A 16,166-nucleotide genomic window follows, 5' to 3' on the forward strand; every position below is an offset into this window, starting at 1 on the left:
GGGCCAAGCAGCGGGAGAGAGCAGATGCCACAACCCGCCGTGGGGCTGGGCTGGGCCGGGCCGGGAGCCCAGGACAGGGCCTCAGCGCAGCGGGAGCCACGCAGGCCGCACACCCGGGCCTGTGGGACCCCCTCGGGCCTGCCCACCCGGGCCGACTCAGAGCCCTTCGGCACCGGGTCCCCCGAGCCCCAGGGGTCTCGCTTAGCCGCGGGGCTGGGCCGGGCCCCGCAGAGCCCTTCCCGGTCGGGCCCGGCCCCCACAGCCTCGCAAACCCGGCCCGAGCCCCCTGCCCTCAGCGGCCCCGCCCAGCCCCGCCAGGGGGCGCCACGCCGCCCACGGGCGAGGCGCAGGGCGGGGCGGTGGGCTGTGAGCGGCAGGCGCGGAGGCCAATCAGCACAAGGCGCTGGCACGGAGGCGCGAGCACAGGGCTGAGGTGGGCGGTGCTAAGAGGGCGGTCCCTGAAGGCGGGACAGACGGTGGGACTCCCGCGGAGGGGCGGGAGCTGGCGTTGAGTGGCGTCCAGCCGGACCAATGAGCTTGGCGGTGATCACGTGAGCTGGCCGCCTGAGCCGGCTCAGGGCCGGCCTTCCCAGTGGCTCCTCCCGAGTGGCAGCGGGGACGGCCAATGAGAGCGAAGGGGCGGGACGGCAGGCGGAGCCGCCGGCGTGAAGGCGGTGCCGGCGGGGCGTGCCCACGCGTGAGTGGCAGGTGGGCGAGCCAATGGTGCGGGGGCCCGGCCAGCGGCGGCGCCGAGCGGAGCGGTGGCGAGGGCGCGGCGCGGCGGGGCCGGCGCGGCGGCGGGCGCGGCGGGGCCATGGACCGCGTGAGCAGCTCCATGAAGCAGGTGTCCAACCCGCTGCCCAAGGTGCTGAGCCGGCGGGCGGGCGGCGGCGGCCTGGAGGCGGAGCGAGAGAGCTTCGAGCGTGCCCAGGTGCGGGGCGGGGCCGCGGGGCGGGGCCGGGCCGGCGGGTGATGCCGACCGCGGGGGGGGGCGGGGCCGGCCAAGGGGGCGGGGCCAGCCGGGGGGCGGAGCCCCCACGTAGCTGGAGTTGGTTCAACCGGGCGGGGCGGGGCCGCGTGGGCGGGGCTATTCCATGTGGGCGGGGCTTGCCCGGGTGGGCGGAGCCAGCCCAGGTGAGCTGCAGGGGGCGGGGCTGCCGGGGGGGCGGGGCTAGCCCGAGTTGGCCACCAGGTGGGTGTGGGCACCACTGGGCGGAGCTTGCCCGGGTGGGCGGAGACAGCCCAGCCCCGCCCAGGAGGGCAGTGGGTCCATGGAGGGCAGGGCTGGGGTCTCCATGGGGGACAGGGGACGGGGTCCCCGCGGGCTGTGGCTGGGCCCTTCCCCTGCGGGGCGGTGCGGGAGGAGCCCGGCGGGCAGCGTGGCGGGGGAGAGCGGGGCGCCGTGGCACCAGGGCGGCCTGGGCCCCCTCGCACCAGCGGCTGTCCCCTCTGGGGCTGCTGGTGGGGGGCTGGGGGAATCGCCCCTGGCCTTGGCTGTGGGGCGGGGGACAAACCCGGCTCCGTCCTGGGGGCACTTAAGGGCTGGCTTGAGTTGCTGGGGGATTTGGCCTCTGCACCCAGCCGGAGATGGGTGTCGTGCCCAGGCCAGTGCCCTCTCCACCCTGGGCTCCATCTTGCATCCTCTCTTCGGAGCCACCCTCAGGACAGGGCAGCCTCTGCCCCCGTTAGCCGGAGGGGACACGGCGCGACTCTGATGGTCACCCTGTTGGGTGTTATCCCCCAGAGACCTCCCGTGCCACTCAGGGACACCTGGCAGGGGCAGGGCACGGGACAGGGACAACCCCTGTGGGTGGCTCTTGGGAAGAGGCACCAACGTGGTGAAAAGTGGACTTTGCTCACGAGCAGCATCCAAAGTGTCTGGATGGGGCCTTGCTGTCCTTCACCTCTGTTTTCCGTGACAGTTCAATGTCCGGTGGCAGCGGAGCTGAGGGAGTGGCAGGGGCATGCAGGTGCTTTGGGGGAAAAGATGGCGGTTTGGGGAAAGGGCATGCTTGGAAGATGGGGAGATGCCTGGACGAGCCTCGGGGACGGTGAAGAGGGACATGATGGCGGTGGAAGGAGCTGTGGACAGCTCGCCCCTGCTCCCTGTTGAGAGATGGAAAGTAAAGGCGAAGCGGTACCGTCCTGACCCACCATGGGAAGGGAGAGGGAGGGAAACTGAGGCAGGAGAGGGCCAGAGGTGATGGCCAGCGGGATCAGCTGCTCTGGGAGCGGTGCAGGGGGCAGACGGGTCTGGATGAGACCAGGGTCCAGCCGGGACCCTGCAACAAGTGGGAGCGGCACATGGGTGATGGCTTAGTGATGAAAATAAAGACCAAGGATCAGCTCTGAGGGGTTTTTTGCAGAAAGCGAAACATCAGGGTTTAAGGTTGGATGCGAGATTATACACAGGGAGTCGTCTTACCTTCCTTGGTCAAGTTACCTCAAAAATCAATTATTTATAGCACCGAAGGTGGAACTGGGACTAGTTTACACATGCAATTGCCTGCCCGGTCCTGTGTGTCAGAAAATGACCCCGTAGGATCCCTGCGTGCTCCCCGGGAAGGGGAGACCCGGAGAGGGTGGTGGGCTGGGCCGGAGGAGCGGCACACGCGGCACCCGGCACCGCTGCCCACATCCCAACCAGCTGGATTTCATCTTCCTCGTCCCATGTGCAGACAAATGACGCAGCGTGTGTTTATAGGAGCTCAGTCCTGGCTTTTCACTCCTCAGTGTGTTCAGCTCTGTGCAATTTTCTTTCTTACTCTATTTTTTTTTTAATTCCTCCTTTTTTTTTTTTCATAATTCTTTCTCTCCAGTTTAGGGAACTTGCCAGTCACCCCTCAGATCTTCCACACATTAGTCGTCCACAGTTGTTGTCAAACTTCTTCTTTCTGAGGTTTTTTTTAATAGAAACTTTGTGGGTTTGGAGTTTTTGGTGGTTTTTTTTGAAAGTGGCTTTTCTTAAGAGAAGTTTAATCTGTGAAAAGGCTTTTAAAATGAAGATTGTACCCGTGTGTCTGCATGTACAGGCTCATTCCCTCCTCGCCTCCAAACCTGCCTGTCTCATGGCAGCAGCACACTCACCAGGAAGACTATTCTGGGCTAAAAAAGCCCAAACAGGCAGAAAGTGTGTCAAAATGGACTTTTGGTGAGGCTGAGGAACACCTGCTTGGGTTTTGTGCTGGGGCTTTGTGCTAGGAGACGTGGTGCTGCCTTGTCCCGAGGTTATGCGCCCGTCAGGGTCCCTGTGCGCTTGTCCGCTGGGGACAATCCCAAGGGTGATCCGTCCTGATAGTGGTGAGTGTGGGGAGAAGACACTTCTTCTTTAAAATTCTTCCAGAAAATCTAAAGAAACTTGCACTTTATCTTCTTTGACCACAGTTTTTTTTTCTGAGAAAGTCACTGAGGAGCAGAGAGGAACGTGGACTGCTTGGGTTGCCCACGGCCACCACTTTCTCTTGCTGGTTTCTTTCCTGCTCTGCTGCCGGAGGAGCCCCCTCCAAACCCAGGCATGCAGAGACTGGGTGGAAGAAGGAGAAAATGTATCAGGCACAAAATGATGTCAAATTAAATGGACTTTTTTTTTTTCCTCCCCCAGCGCTGGTTAGTAAATCCTTTTGATGTGGGAACCAACAAACACAGGTTGAAAGCAGCTCAGTGCCCATCCGATGGGCTGTGCCACCTTCGGGCACTGTTGCAGCCTGTCCACCACCATTAACGCAATTAATCCCCCTTTCCCTATCATTTATATAATTGAGAATATGGCACCATATCTCCCATCTACAGCAGCCCCGTTGGTTTCAGACCAGACCCGGCTCGGTACGAGCAGAGAAAATACGGTTTTACTACTGAAAAAAAAAAATCCCCAATTTTTGTGGTTCGGATGCTGCAGCCACCAGCGGCTTTGCCAAGAACTTCAGTTCTTACACAGGAAATGAGGCTCCTTTCAAAGCACCCGAGCGGGGCTATATATATATCGCCTCTCTGAAAAGATATTTAAAGAAACATATTGACACTAGCAAGAACAGGAAAAAATAGCTCCCGGCTGCGAGGAGCGAGGGCTGAAGGCAGCTGAGCCCATCCCGGAGGAGTAGGTGATACAGGGGATTAATTCATGGCTCTTTCATCTCCAGGAGAATGAGCTCCTGTGCTTCGTGCCGGGCGAACCCCTGTGCCTTCGGTCTCCTGTCTTTTAATCGGAATTAAAGGTGCTCGGGATTGAATACGGCTTCGGTGGCGACGAAATGAGTCACCTCATCTCTTTTCAGCAAATTCCTCTTAGGAACTTATTGCCATCCCCAGGGAAAGAAAATAGTTTGTCTTTTACCAGATATGGGGCTGCTTTTCTCTTTAGTGCAGTCTGGGATGGAGGAGTTTGGGGGTTTTTTTAAATATATGCAGAAATAACTTGAGTGTTTTAATAGGGTGATGGGCTCCAGAAGCGGTCGAGCCTCAGGAGGATAAGTAGGTTTGGTGCTGAAAGCGGGGGGACATCTGCCACCGAGTCCATGGGGCTGCTCCACGTGGGAACGGGATGTTTCTGGACCACCAAGTGACAAGGGGGGACCTTGCCCCAAACCAGTCCGGAGGCTGAGCAGGAAGGCAGGGATGCTGGGGGACGTTGCTGCCCCAAAAGCCCTTTGCCATCAGTACATGCTGCCCTGATGGTTTCAAGAGGCTCTTTAAAATCTGACCTTTGAAATACAGGTCAGCACGAAAGATGTGAGCCGATTCGGTCCCTCTCCGCTTTCCCCCAAGGGTGACCCGCACTGGGACAGTTGGGACACGGGGCCAGCAGCTGAGGGGTCATGCAGCAGCTTGAGGGCTGGAGGAAGGGCCGGGTCCTGGCCCTAATCGCTGCCACCAGCTTGGCTGATTTATTTTGCACAGTCACCAAATAAGAAAACTTCCTGGGGACAGCCTGTTCCCCGGGTGACAGCAGAAACCAGCAGCACAGCCGGCATTTGAGCCCGGATGTGCGAGTCCCAGCCCACGGCTCGACTGATTATACATTGTGTGCTGTCCTGGGCTAGTCACAGTGGAGGGTAAATGATCCCTGGTCTACATGTAAAAGGTGAAGTTCCTCGCTCAAAGGCATATAGAGACATTTAATATTTTATCATGGGCTCACAGAGTGGTTTGGGCTGTAACGGACCTTCGGAGAACACCCATTCCAACCCCCTGCCACGGGCAGGGACACCTTCCACCAGACCAGGTTGCTCCAAGCCCCATCCAACCTGGCCTTGAACACTGCCAGGGAGGGGGCAGCCACAGCTTCTCTGGGCAACCTGGGCCAGTGTCTCACCACCCTCATGCTACAACATTTCTTCCCTATGTCCAGCCTAACCCCACCCTCGTTCAGATTAAAACTGTGTCTTAGCACATGGAGCTTCTTTTTGTAACCGCAGAATTTTGGTCCTTTCTCTGGTGGGATGTTTCGACAGCTTGACAAGTCTCACACCGATGGAGAGTGTGTGGTGTGGGTTGGTTGTGGTCATGGCTTGGATAAAGGTCGGATATGATCTATGGTTTGGGTATAGATAGTGTGGTCATAGATTGGATATCAGGAAAAATGTCTTTATCGAAAAGGTTATCAAGCACTGGAACAGGCTGCCCAGGGCAGTGGTGGAGTCACCATCCCTGGGGGGATTTAGAAGATGAGTAGATGTGGTGGACACAGGTGTCCATGGATGTACCCGTGCCTTCCCCCCAAGCACAGAGCATCTCATTGCTCCAGGGACCCAGGTTTGTGTTGGGGTGATGGGTGGGAGGGGTCACACGCAGCATGGCATGAAGCTCTACCTTTACCCCCTCTCCTTGTGCAGGAGGGGTGAGAGGTGGTGGGGTGACTCGGGACATGGCACAGCCAACATTTTGGTGGTTGGGATCCAGCCTGGAGTTTCTACTGTGCCCCACAGCCCTCCGTTCTCGTGGGCACCTCGACAGGTGCCATTAGCTGAGCAAAACCATCTCCTGGCTCCTCTCCTCTTCTGGTGAGATGCTCTTGGCCTCAACGGGAGGACACGCTCCTCTCTTGTTTGTCTTCCCAGCTATTGCAGCCCCGCTCCAGCTCTTTTTATAGCTCGGAAAGAAGTGCCTTGAGTTTCTGAGTTGTCTGGGAGGCCAAGCACACAGGGAGGAGTTGCAGCTAGAAATAGGGCTGCTCTCTGCTTACGCATTCCAGTTTTATTATTTTTTTAGCCGAGATGTCCAAGTTTGAAGAGTCCCACTGCCGTAAGCGCTGAGCTGGGAACCACGTCCTGCATTTTTTCCACTCGGATTGGGTCTTCTTTCTCCATTGCCTTATTCCCAGTGCCCTCACACCAGCCGCTGAGCCTCCGTGGGGTGCCTTTCCCAGGGAATGAGGTCTCCCACCCTTGCCTGTATTTTCCATAAGCCCCAGATTTCACGCCTCGGCACAGCTGGTTTGGCAGAAGAGCTCCCTGTGTGCCGGCGGCGTTGGCTGAAGCTGCAGAAATTAATAACGGGGTGGGGGGAGGATGAGCGATCAGGTATTTGCTAGAGCTGCTGGGTGGTGAGCCGAAGGGCGCTCTGACATGCACTCCAGCCAGCAGCATTTGTTTTCAAACAAGGAAAACGAGTAAAAACTAATATTTGGATCTCAGGAAGGGATTTCGCAGCCTTTTGCACGGAATCGTGCCTGCAATCCCTGCTTTGGTAAGCAATAACACATGAAACACAGTTTCCTTTATGCGCTGGGGTTTTTTTCCACCGCAGGCTCCACCCTGTGTCCCAGCAGAGATCCCTGCTCCGGCTCGTGCTCCCCGGGCGCTCTCCACGCCCAGCGAGCGGGCGCCGCGCCAGACGGTCGCAGCCCCGGAAAAGTCACGGAGCTCCTGGCCTGGAGCATCACCTGCAGTGGGGAGCATCTGCAGACACAGGAGAGGTGTCGAACACGGGGACCGTGGCCCGCTGGTACTTTTAAAGTACCAAAGCTCGGGTACCAGAAGGGGACTGGATTATTTTCCAGTTACACATCCCTCAGAGAACATCCCTTGTTCCTCCTCTGTCCGTCCTGCTCCTCTGCACGGGAAACGGTCGCCCCATCGCTGGGTGCTGAGTTCTGGTCACAGCTGGCAGCGCTGGTGGCCTGGCCGCCGGGGACCGGGGCTCAGGGACTGCAGTCATGGCTTAACGAAGCTGAATGCTCGTTTCTAAAGTCCTGGGAGACCCCAGGGGGCTGCACGTGGAGCTCCATCCTGCTCCAGTGCCAAAAGCCCTCTGTCACCTTTAGGCTTAGGTCCTATGTATCTATTAAATGACTATTTATTAAATGACTATTTATTAATTATAAAGGTCCAACCTTCCCAGCAGCAGAGATTTGGATGCGGGGAGTGAGCTATTTCCTTGCTGGGGGAGAGGGTTCAGCCATGGGGTATCACCCTGGCACTGCTCACCCGATGAGTGCAGGTGGATGCTGAGCGGTGAATCCGCCCTGGAGATAAAAATGACATTTGGATTTGTCACTTGGAAATGGGTTCGCTTCCTCGGCTTTTTTCCCCTTGGACCAAAACGGGCACCTTGATCTCGTGGGGCCTGGTGGGATGGAGACGACCCCGCTGCCCACAGGCTGCAAACCCACAGCTCTTCAGAGCCCCCGGCACACCGGCACTTCTGGGAAGCGGCTCTCCAGGAGATGGGGAGGTGGGGAGATGTCTCGGCAGCTGGGATGGGGGGTGAGCGAGCTGGGAAGTAGCTTGTAATGCCAAAGAAAACAGAAAAACCTCTGGCAGCGCTCGGAGGAGGAGGCGGCATTGCTGCGAGCCAGCGTCACCTGCTTTGCTCCGACTTCTCCCTGCAAACACGCGGCGCTTAAATACGAATCTACTTCAGAGCTGGAAACTTTCCCGGGGCTGTAAATGTGTTGCCTGTTTCCTATAAATAGTTTCGCCGCTGCCCGTTAGCTAGAGGCAGGCTCAGCGTCCGCAGCCCTCCGCGTCCCTCCAACGCAGACCACGGACACCCATCGGGTGGGCTCCGACCGCGGCGGAAACACGTGCTGGGGCATTGCCCAACCTATTGCGTCGGGTGGTTTCATTTCAGACGAGTTTGTTCCTCGTTTCTCATGGGCTGCAAAGTGGAGAAGTGTGGGCAACGTTGGGGGCCATTGATGGGGGTGGATGGTCCCATTGATGGGGATAGATGCTGGGGGCATTTATCCCCGCAGACCTCTGGGGCTTGCAAGGCGGTGGGTGACAAAGGAGCTTTGGGTGCTGGCAGCCCAGGGAGCAGCGAGGTGGCAAAAATGGGTGCGTTGAGCACAGCGCTGACGGTTCGGTAGGGCAGTTGTGACCTTGGCTAACCCCGTTTCCTTCTTCTGGGCGTTTGTTTATCTCGATGGTGTCATGTTAGGCTTACGAGAAGGAAGCGACTAACTCCAGCGGCGTATTGTGTGTGTGTGAAGGGACATCGAGCCAGAGTCGAGAAGGGTTTCCAGATAACCTGCACGTACAGATGGGCCATCGGGGACACAGAAGATCTGCAAGGGATGAGCAAGTGGTCATGTACATATTAGCTGAGGTTAAGCATGGAGATTTACATCCCACTGCAACATTCACTTACGTGGCTACTGAAGGATGTCCTTTTGGATCGAGGGCTTCAGGTGGTGCCTTCCCTGTCCGTCATAGGATCATGGACTCGGAGTGGTTTGGGTTGGAAGGGACCTTCAAAGATCGTCCAGTCCAATCCCCCTGCCACAGGCAGGGACACCTTCCACCTTCCTTAAGTCCAATCTAACCCCACCCTCGTTCAGTTTAAAACTGCTGTCTTGTGCTGGGGACCCCAGAGCTGGCTGCAGTGCTCCAGGGGGCTCTGAGGAGAGCGGAGCAGAAGGGGAGCATCCCCTCCCTCGACCTGCTGGCCACGCTGCTGGTGATGCAGCCCTGGCGATGCTTGGCTTTCTGGGCTGCAAGTGCACATTGCCAGCTCATGTTGCATTTTCCACCCACCAATATCCCACAGTCCTTCTCTGCAGGGCTGCTCTCCATCCATCCATCCATCCATCCATCCATCCATCCATCCCCCAGTCTGTGCTGGTACTGGGGATTGCCCCGACCCAGGTGCAGCACCTGGCACTTGGCCTGGTTGAACTTCACGAGGTTCACATGGACCCACTCCCGCAGCCTGTCCAGGTCCCTCTGGATGCTGCCCCTTCCCTCCAGCATATCCACTGCACCGCTCAGCTCCATGTCATCCTTTGTACGGCTTCCCAGCCCTCCACGCCAAGCGGGGAACAGGAGTTCCTTCTGCTCCAGGTGTGGATGGGTGGATCTGCCTGGCTGCTTGCACTGTCGGCAGGAGGGTGAGGCAGCGAGCGGGGTGGATGCTGCTTATCCTGCCTCTCTCTTTCCCTCTTGCATTTTTAATCCCGTTGGCTTTGCAGAGCTGCTCGCTGAGCTCCCGCTAACCTTGGAGCGGCCCCGTCCGCAGGTGCTGCCTGAGCGATGTTACGCGAGGCTCGTGTGGTTGCTGTAACACTGACGGCTGCAGATTGAACAAGGAGCTAAAAATAACAAACGATCGATAATGGCAGCACGAACCCTGGCTTATTTTTCTTTTTTTTTTTTTTTTAAAGAAAATCTGTATATTGACAACACGACAAAGTGTTTTCCTGTAAAGGCAGGAGGGATAATGGAGCCGGGCTCCCTGCCCGCGCCCCGGGCTGGGGCTGGCAGCGACTCTGGCTTTGCCCCTCGGTCCCACCGGGATTGCAGGGTTCTGCACCCCAGGAGCTCTTCATTTATTTTCTGCTTGGGGTGATGTGGAGGGACGGCTCTCCCCAACTCCCCGTGCTGGTCCAGCCTGCGGTGAGGAGCGGGGGGAAGCTCGGTACCCACTGAAATAACCCCCCTGCCCGCGCTGTCTGCCCCATGCCGGCACAAGCCCTCGGCGCGGCCGCCAGCCCTGGACCCGTGCCCGCGTCAGACTGATCTGCTTTTTCCTCTCGCTTTCACATGCCCAGGAAAAACTGCGGCATTATAAGGATTTGGAAATGGCCTTGAGCTTTTTAAGCACCGCTCCGGAGCGGATATTTTTCCTAAATCAAGATTTGCAAAGGTATTTGGGCATTAGACGGCCGGGGGGGGTTTCCAGAAGTCTGGGAGGACCCAAACACCCTTTAATTCTGCCTCCCGTGCGAGTGCAGATGTGGTACTGAAAAGCAGCTGCTTCACCAAGCCACTGATGATTTGGGGGATATTTTTTTGCATCAGGAGTGTTAGTATAAAGGTTTTCTGAAGGTTCATTGCCAGATCCCTTCTGAAAACTGCAGTGGTGTGGGATCAGCTGGAGGGGTTTGGCTGTATTGTAATGTCCGAGTCCAGAGAAACTCATCACACCTTCAGCTTTTGCTGATGCAGCCACTCCATCCCTGTATCCCAAATAACCCGTGGTGTGATGCTGGCTGTGGGGAGGGTGCCCGGGGCGGGTTTCGGCTCTGTTTCAGAAGGATGTGGAGCAGCACAGGGGATCAGTCAGGAAAGCTGATGCTCAGCCCTCCCAGCTCCTTGCACCGCCAGGAATGCTCACCCAGCTCCACGGACCAGGAACCAAACCCAGCCTAACGAGTCCTCGAAGGCGCATCCCCCGAAGGAGTGCTCCAGATCTGGAGAGATGCTGAAAAGAGCTGAAACCTGCAAAATCGAAAAGAAATCGTTTTTGAAGTGCTCAGTGGTTTTCCCAATGAATCTGCTATTCTCCCTTGATTCCTAGCACTCTGAAAACCCCGGGATCCTGGAGATCCCGTGCTGGAAAGATGCTCCAGCAGCACCTTGCACAGTTAAACCATGGGGCAGGACTAATTTATCACGAGCTGCTCTGGGGAGGTGGGTTTAAACTGCTCCTACACTGGAGCAGCTGGAAAAAAAAACGGCATTCCCTGAGGAAAATGAATTTAAGAGACTGTGAATCCAAGGGGTGGTTTGAGAGCACGGCTCCCGTTTGGTTCCTTCCCTCAGGGAAGACTTGGGAAACAGAGAGAGATCAAGAAGGAGCAACAGATATTGTTAGTCATCCAGGAGGGAGGCGGCTGCAGGGGAAGAGGGTTTTAAAAGGCTTCGGGGTATTTTTAGACCTGGTAAAATGAACAGTGAGAGGGGGGAAAAAAGAGGCAGGAGACCTTAGAGAGGGATGTAAATGCTTCACGGAGCAGAGCAGCCCGGGCTTTCTGCTCCACCCCGCCCCGAGCGTCAGCTCAGGCAGAGGTTTGCTCAAACAGAAGTAGGGGATGTAAAACCAATAAAAGAAAATGCCTTCTCGTTCGTTATCCACCCAACCTCATCACGCTGGCTGTAATGACAAAAGGCCACGTTTGCTGAGATGTTTTAGCCCTAATTCCCTTCATTTTAGCGGGAGTCGGTTGCCGAAATAGAGTTTAAAAGCGGCTCGCAGAGCCTCCAGCAGGCTTGGGGAAGATGCTGAACCTCTTCTCCTTCTTCATCCATCGCGGTCTGGACCACACGTACCGTTCCGGCAGCTCACAGGAGAATATTGGAGCTGCAGGGGGATGGAGGGTGTTTCCAGGGTGGTGTAAAGGGTCTAGGACTGAAGCACTGGAGGAGGTTAAATAGAATCATAGAATCACAGAATCGTTTTGGTTGGAAAGGACCTTTAAGATCATCAAGTCCAACCATTAACCCAGCACTGCCAAGCCCACCACTAACCCATGTCCCTCAGCACCACATCTACATGGCTTTTAAATCCCTCCAGGGATGGTGACTCCACCGCTGCCCTGGGCAGCCTGTGCCAGTGCTTGACAACCCTTTCAGTGAAGAAATTGTCCCCGATCTCCAATCTAAACCTTCCCTGGCACAACTTGAGGCCGTTTCCTCTGGTCCTGTCGCTTGTTACCTGGGAGAAGAGACTAACAGCCACCTCAAGGATGGATCCTGTGTATTATTTTACAGGCTCTGTATCTCCCACGCAGGTGCCATCGCAGGAAAAGTCACATCCATCCTGTGCGCGTGGGTGGGGGACTGGGTTTTGCTCCAGAGGCTGCTCTTTGTTCTCGGCTCTTTGCGTACCTGCCTTAAGGTCTCTTTCATGCAAACGAGGGGTCTGGCGGTGGGGCAGGGGATGGGGCAGACGGTCGGGCAGTGGGGCAGGGGATGGGGCAAGGGGTCCGGCGGTGGGGCAGGGAGCCAGGCAGGCTGCAATGAGGGGGGGTGCGGACCCCACCGCCCTCCACTGCCGCCGGGCCCCCCCTCCCCGCCGCAGCCCCCCCGCGGTCGGGTGTCGCGGCGGGGCGCTCCCGGGTGGGCGGTTCCGCGGGGGCGGTGACCTGCCCCCCCCCTCCCCATCCCGCGGGGTCCTTTGTTATCCCGGCGGATCGCGCCCCTCGCCCGCCCCCTCCCCAGCCCGGCGGTGCCGCCCCTCGCGGGAGCGCGCCCGGCCGCGGGAGCGCCCCCCCCCCCCCCCCCGCCTCTCCTCTCGCCCCGCTCCGCCGCCGCCGCCCGGCAGAACCTTCCAGCGCCGCCGCTGCCGCCATGGGCGCCGCCGCGCCGCGCTGAGCCCCCCCCCCAGCGCCCGCGGGGGCCCGGCCGCGGCCGCCCCTCCGCCATGGAGCTGGGCAAGGTGGTAAGTGCATGGCCGCAGGGACCCCCGCACCCCCCCCGGGGACCCCCCCGGGGACCCCCGCACCGCCCCCCGGGGACACCCCCGGGGACCCCCCCCACTCCGGGCCCCCCCCCAGCACCTCGGCAGGGCACAGCACCCAGGTTTGCGCCTGGATTAAGGGGGTGCATCCACCGAAACTCCTTCCCCGGGCGGTTTGTGAGCTCGCAGGTGTCGGTGTCTCCGGGTGTAACATCAGGGGTTGGGTTTGGGGTGGCAGCGGGCACCGGGCACCCGCTCCTGGGGTTATGGGGGGCTCATCCTCGCGGTTAAAGCTGATTCCCCCCCTCCTGCTGCAGCCTGGGTCGGGGTTTGCTCCCACCCACCCCTTTCTCTTGCTTTCCCCCAGTCTTCAACTCAGCTGGGTTCAGGTGGTGTCACGAGCGCCCGTGTCCCCCCCGTACCCGTGTCCCCCCCGTACCCGTGTCCCCACGCACGATGCTGCTGTCACAGCATGGAGGCAGCCCTTCACCGGAGCACTAGGGTTGGAAACCAGTTTGGGGTGAAAAGTGGGTTTTTAGGGTCCCTTCCTGCAGGGAAGCTTATTCATCCCCTGTGCTGCTCACCTGGGAAGAGGGATTTTGCTTTCCACGGTGTTTCGGCAGAGCCGGGTTGGGGATGGGGAAGGTCCCGCGGGTGCAGCGTGGAGCCCGTGCGGTCCCCGCTGTCCCGGGCTGCATTGCAGGATGCAGACCTGGAGGGACAGCGGGTGAGGGACACCCCGTCCTGCTCGTGGGAGGTGTTGCATGGAAGGGTTTCCACCAAAGCTGCCTTGGCACCGCCGGCTCTGCAGAATTCGGGATGGCCATGAGCACCCCGGGTGGGGTCACGCTTCCCAGGGCAGGTCGGTCCTGGGGTGGCAGCTGAGCACCGAGGTGCGTGCCTGGAGATGAGCTCTGGCGTCTGCTCCCCGCATCCTCCAGCCTCGCTCCTTTATTTCCTCCTGTTCCAAAAAATGCCCAAAGATTTGCATTTGCTGGGAAGCAGAAGGCTCCGGTCGGGACCATTGGGAACGTTTCAGGAATGTTTGAAGGCGGTGGAGGACCTTCCTGAACCACCGACCCTGGAAAACACAGCCGTCCTCCCTCCCCACGCAGAAATCACCGCTGCTGAAAGGGATTATCTTCACATAAAATCCCCACTTACAATTAAAAGCCTGGCTAACGAGGTGGCTCGCGGGAAAGGCTCCGGCCGTGGCTGAGCTGGCTGGGCAACCTGGGGCACAAGGGATGGAGTGCACATATCGGTAATTAAGCAAGAAGAGTAATGAGTGTTTTTTGTGGGGAGCAGCCATGGAGGGGTGCAGAGGTCCTGGGGACCCTCCTGGTTTTCTGCCTCTCCTCGGATCCAGCCACCCGTGATGGGGTCTGGTTGTGCTGTGGGGTCTCTGGTTGTGGTGGGTCAGAAGTGCCCAGGAGCCGGAGCCCGTGCTGGCTCTTCATTGTGCTGGAGGTGACCAAAGCACTCCCCAAACTCTTCTGCAGCCTCGGTTGACTTCTCTTTTGACTGTTATTTCAGTTGGAGGCTTCACACCGAGCTTTACGGTGTGAACTTCTCCGGTGGTCATTGGTGAGGTTTGGCTTCTTCTGTAGCGTTGCTTTTTGCCACCTGTTCTCCCCAAAATCAGTTTTCTCGCTGTCCTTTGTTTTTTTCCAAAGGTTTATCTGTGTGTTGGGAAAGTCCATGCTCCTTAAACTGGATTTAAGAAACCCATGTCCAAGTAATTAATCTGCATAAATTGTTCATGGCACTAGAGAAATCCTGTGGCCCAACTCTTTGGGTGCTGGTCCCCCAATGATGGGCAGTGATGTGTTCAATGTAGCAAGCTCTCGTCTCTGGCATTGGTGGAACCAAACCCTTCCAGCTGCTAGTGCCCAGCCCGGCTCTCCCCTCCTGGCATTGGATGTCTCACTCAAGTCTTTGGGACCCACCACAAGTCGGTTGGGTGGTTGTCTCCGTTCTTTCCCTTTGCTTGCCTCAAAGGTGGAGAAGCGATGGGATTGTGCTCTCTCGTCCTGCCCCAGCTCTCGGGATGGTGTTGAACTCATGATTTTTGCTGGAGGCTCTGGAAAGGCCAGGAGGAGTGGTAGGTGAAGTCCTTGCACACGCAGCTAGTGGGCGCATCACCCTGTGGATCCCAACCTCTGCTTTGATGCCACTCTGCTGCCCTCGGGAGGAGCTGGGAGCTGGTGGGGTGGTGGGTTCAGATACACTTAGAATGTGTGTCCTTCAACTTATTTTCATTTTTCTACCATGACAATGGTACTACAGCTCACGAGGCAAAGGCCTTGGTGGGAGTCGGATGGCAGCTGCCATCCTCTTGTGTCTCCTTGTGGTGTGGAGACCTCTGAACATCATCACATCACCCCTTCCTGGCCTGGACCAGGTGATTTCTCCCCTGGAAGCACCACATGTGCTGGAAGAGCTTCTCCATAACGCTCACATTGGGCTTCGCCGTGCGCTGGAGAGCGCTGACAGTGGGTAGACCAAGCGTGATGTCAATCTGAAGTCATCATCCTTCCAACCTCGGGAGAGCAGACCCGGAGGCGGCGATGCCAGGGCAGGTCTCTGCCAAGAAAATCCTCGTGGCGATGCCATCAGCTTCCAATGTGGCTTCTCAGAGTGTGTGGCCATCTTCCCAGTTACTCCAGTTTGGGGTGTCCCATGTGCCATGGGGTAACGGGGGGGCAGCAGGGCAGGGTGTGGGGCAAGGTGACCCCAAACCCCCCCCCACCGAGGCTCCCATGCTGGTGTCCCTTGGGATTCAGGGCTGTCTCTGGTACACCTTGGTCCTCCTTCTTCTGCTGCCATCTGAGCTGGTGGCATCAGCATCTCCTAGAGAAGGACATCTTGAGCCACCGCCGCTGGGAGCAAACCCTGGCAGATGCAGGGATGTTTCGGGGGTCTCTAATGCTGGAGGCCAACATGGCTTTGGGGCAAATGTGGTTGTTTTTATGGCCCAAGCAAAAGGAAATCTGAGACTTGTGTTGTTTTGGGGGATTATTTCTTATCTGGTGGAAGATGGAGGCGAGAAGAGCAGCGGCACCTTCAGGGAGATGCTCTCACAGCCCCGGTCAAGGCACTTCACCCCTGGAGCAGCTCCAGCGTGTAGTTGGCCGGGAGAGGAGCTCTTTCCTCCTAAGCTCACAGATCCAGCAGCGGATGCAGCCAAATAAAAGATGGGAAGGTATTTTTCATGTCTCCTCTCACTCCCTGCCACGGGCAGAGAGGGGACCACAGCCACCCCGGCTCTCCCCAGGAGCTCTCGCAGGGTGCTGAGCACCCCCGGCGTTATCCAGCTGGCTTTGCTTTGGGATTTTGCTGGAGCAAAACCTTTCCTGAGCCCCAGCGAGGCTGGGATTTGCTTTTAGCTGCTGTCGCTGAGTGATGTTTAAAGAGAGATGGGTGCTCTCTGAAAACTTTGCCCGCACCCCAGTGTCCCGCACGCCTCCGGGGCCGGAGCGAAGCTTTGCTACGCTGGGATTTGCATTTTAATTAAGCTCATGGATTGTTTTTTTTTTCCAGGCTTCTTG

The 16,166-nt window shown here is 58.0% G+C and overlaps 1 protein-coding gene across 2 annotated transcripts in view; it reads left to right on the top strand.

Moving 5' to 3' along the window:
- The first annotated feature begins 772 nt into the window (after positions 1–772).
- The window catches only part of HIP1 (huntingtin interacting protein 1), a 32,101-nt gene continuing 16,707 nt past the window's right edge, over positions 773–16,166 (top strand). Inside the window, exon 1 of one of the 2 annotated variants that reach the window (XM_068415543.1) lies at positions 773–931. In XM_068415543.1, the coding sequence (XP_068271644.1) occupies positions 815–931 (117 nt within the window). In that variant the 5' untranslated portion in view covers positions 773–814. Of the gene's footprint in view, positions 932–12,513; positions 12,598–16,166 lie in introns of those variants that run through there. The other variant, XM_068415544.1, reaches the window with a different exon arrangement.

The sequence above is a fragment of the Nyctibius grandis genome, chromosome 18 (genome assembly GCF_013368605.1).
Source record: "Nyctibius grandis isolate bNycGra1 chromosome 18, bNycGra1.pri, whole genome shotgun sequence".
Taxonomy (NCBI): Eukaryota; Metazoa; Chordata; class Aves; order Nyctibiiformes; family Nyctibiidae; genus Nyctibius; species Nyctibius grandis.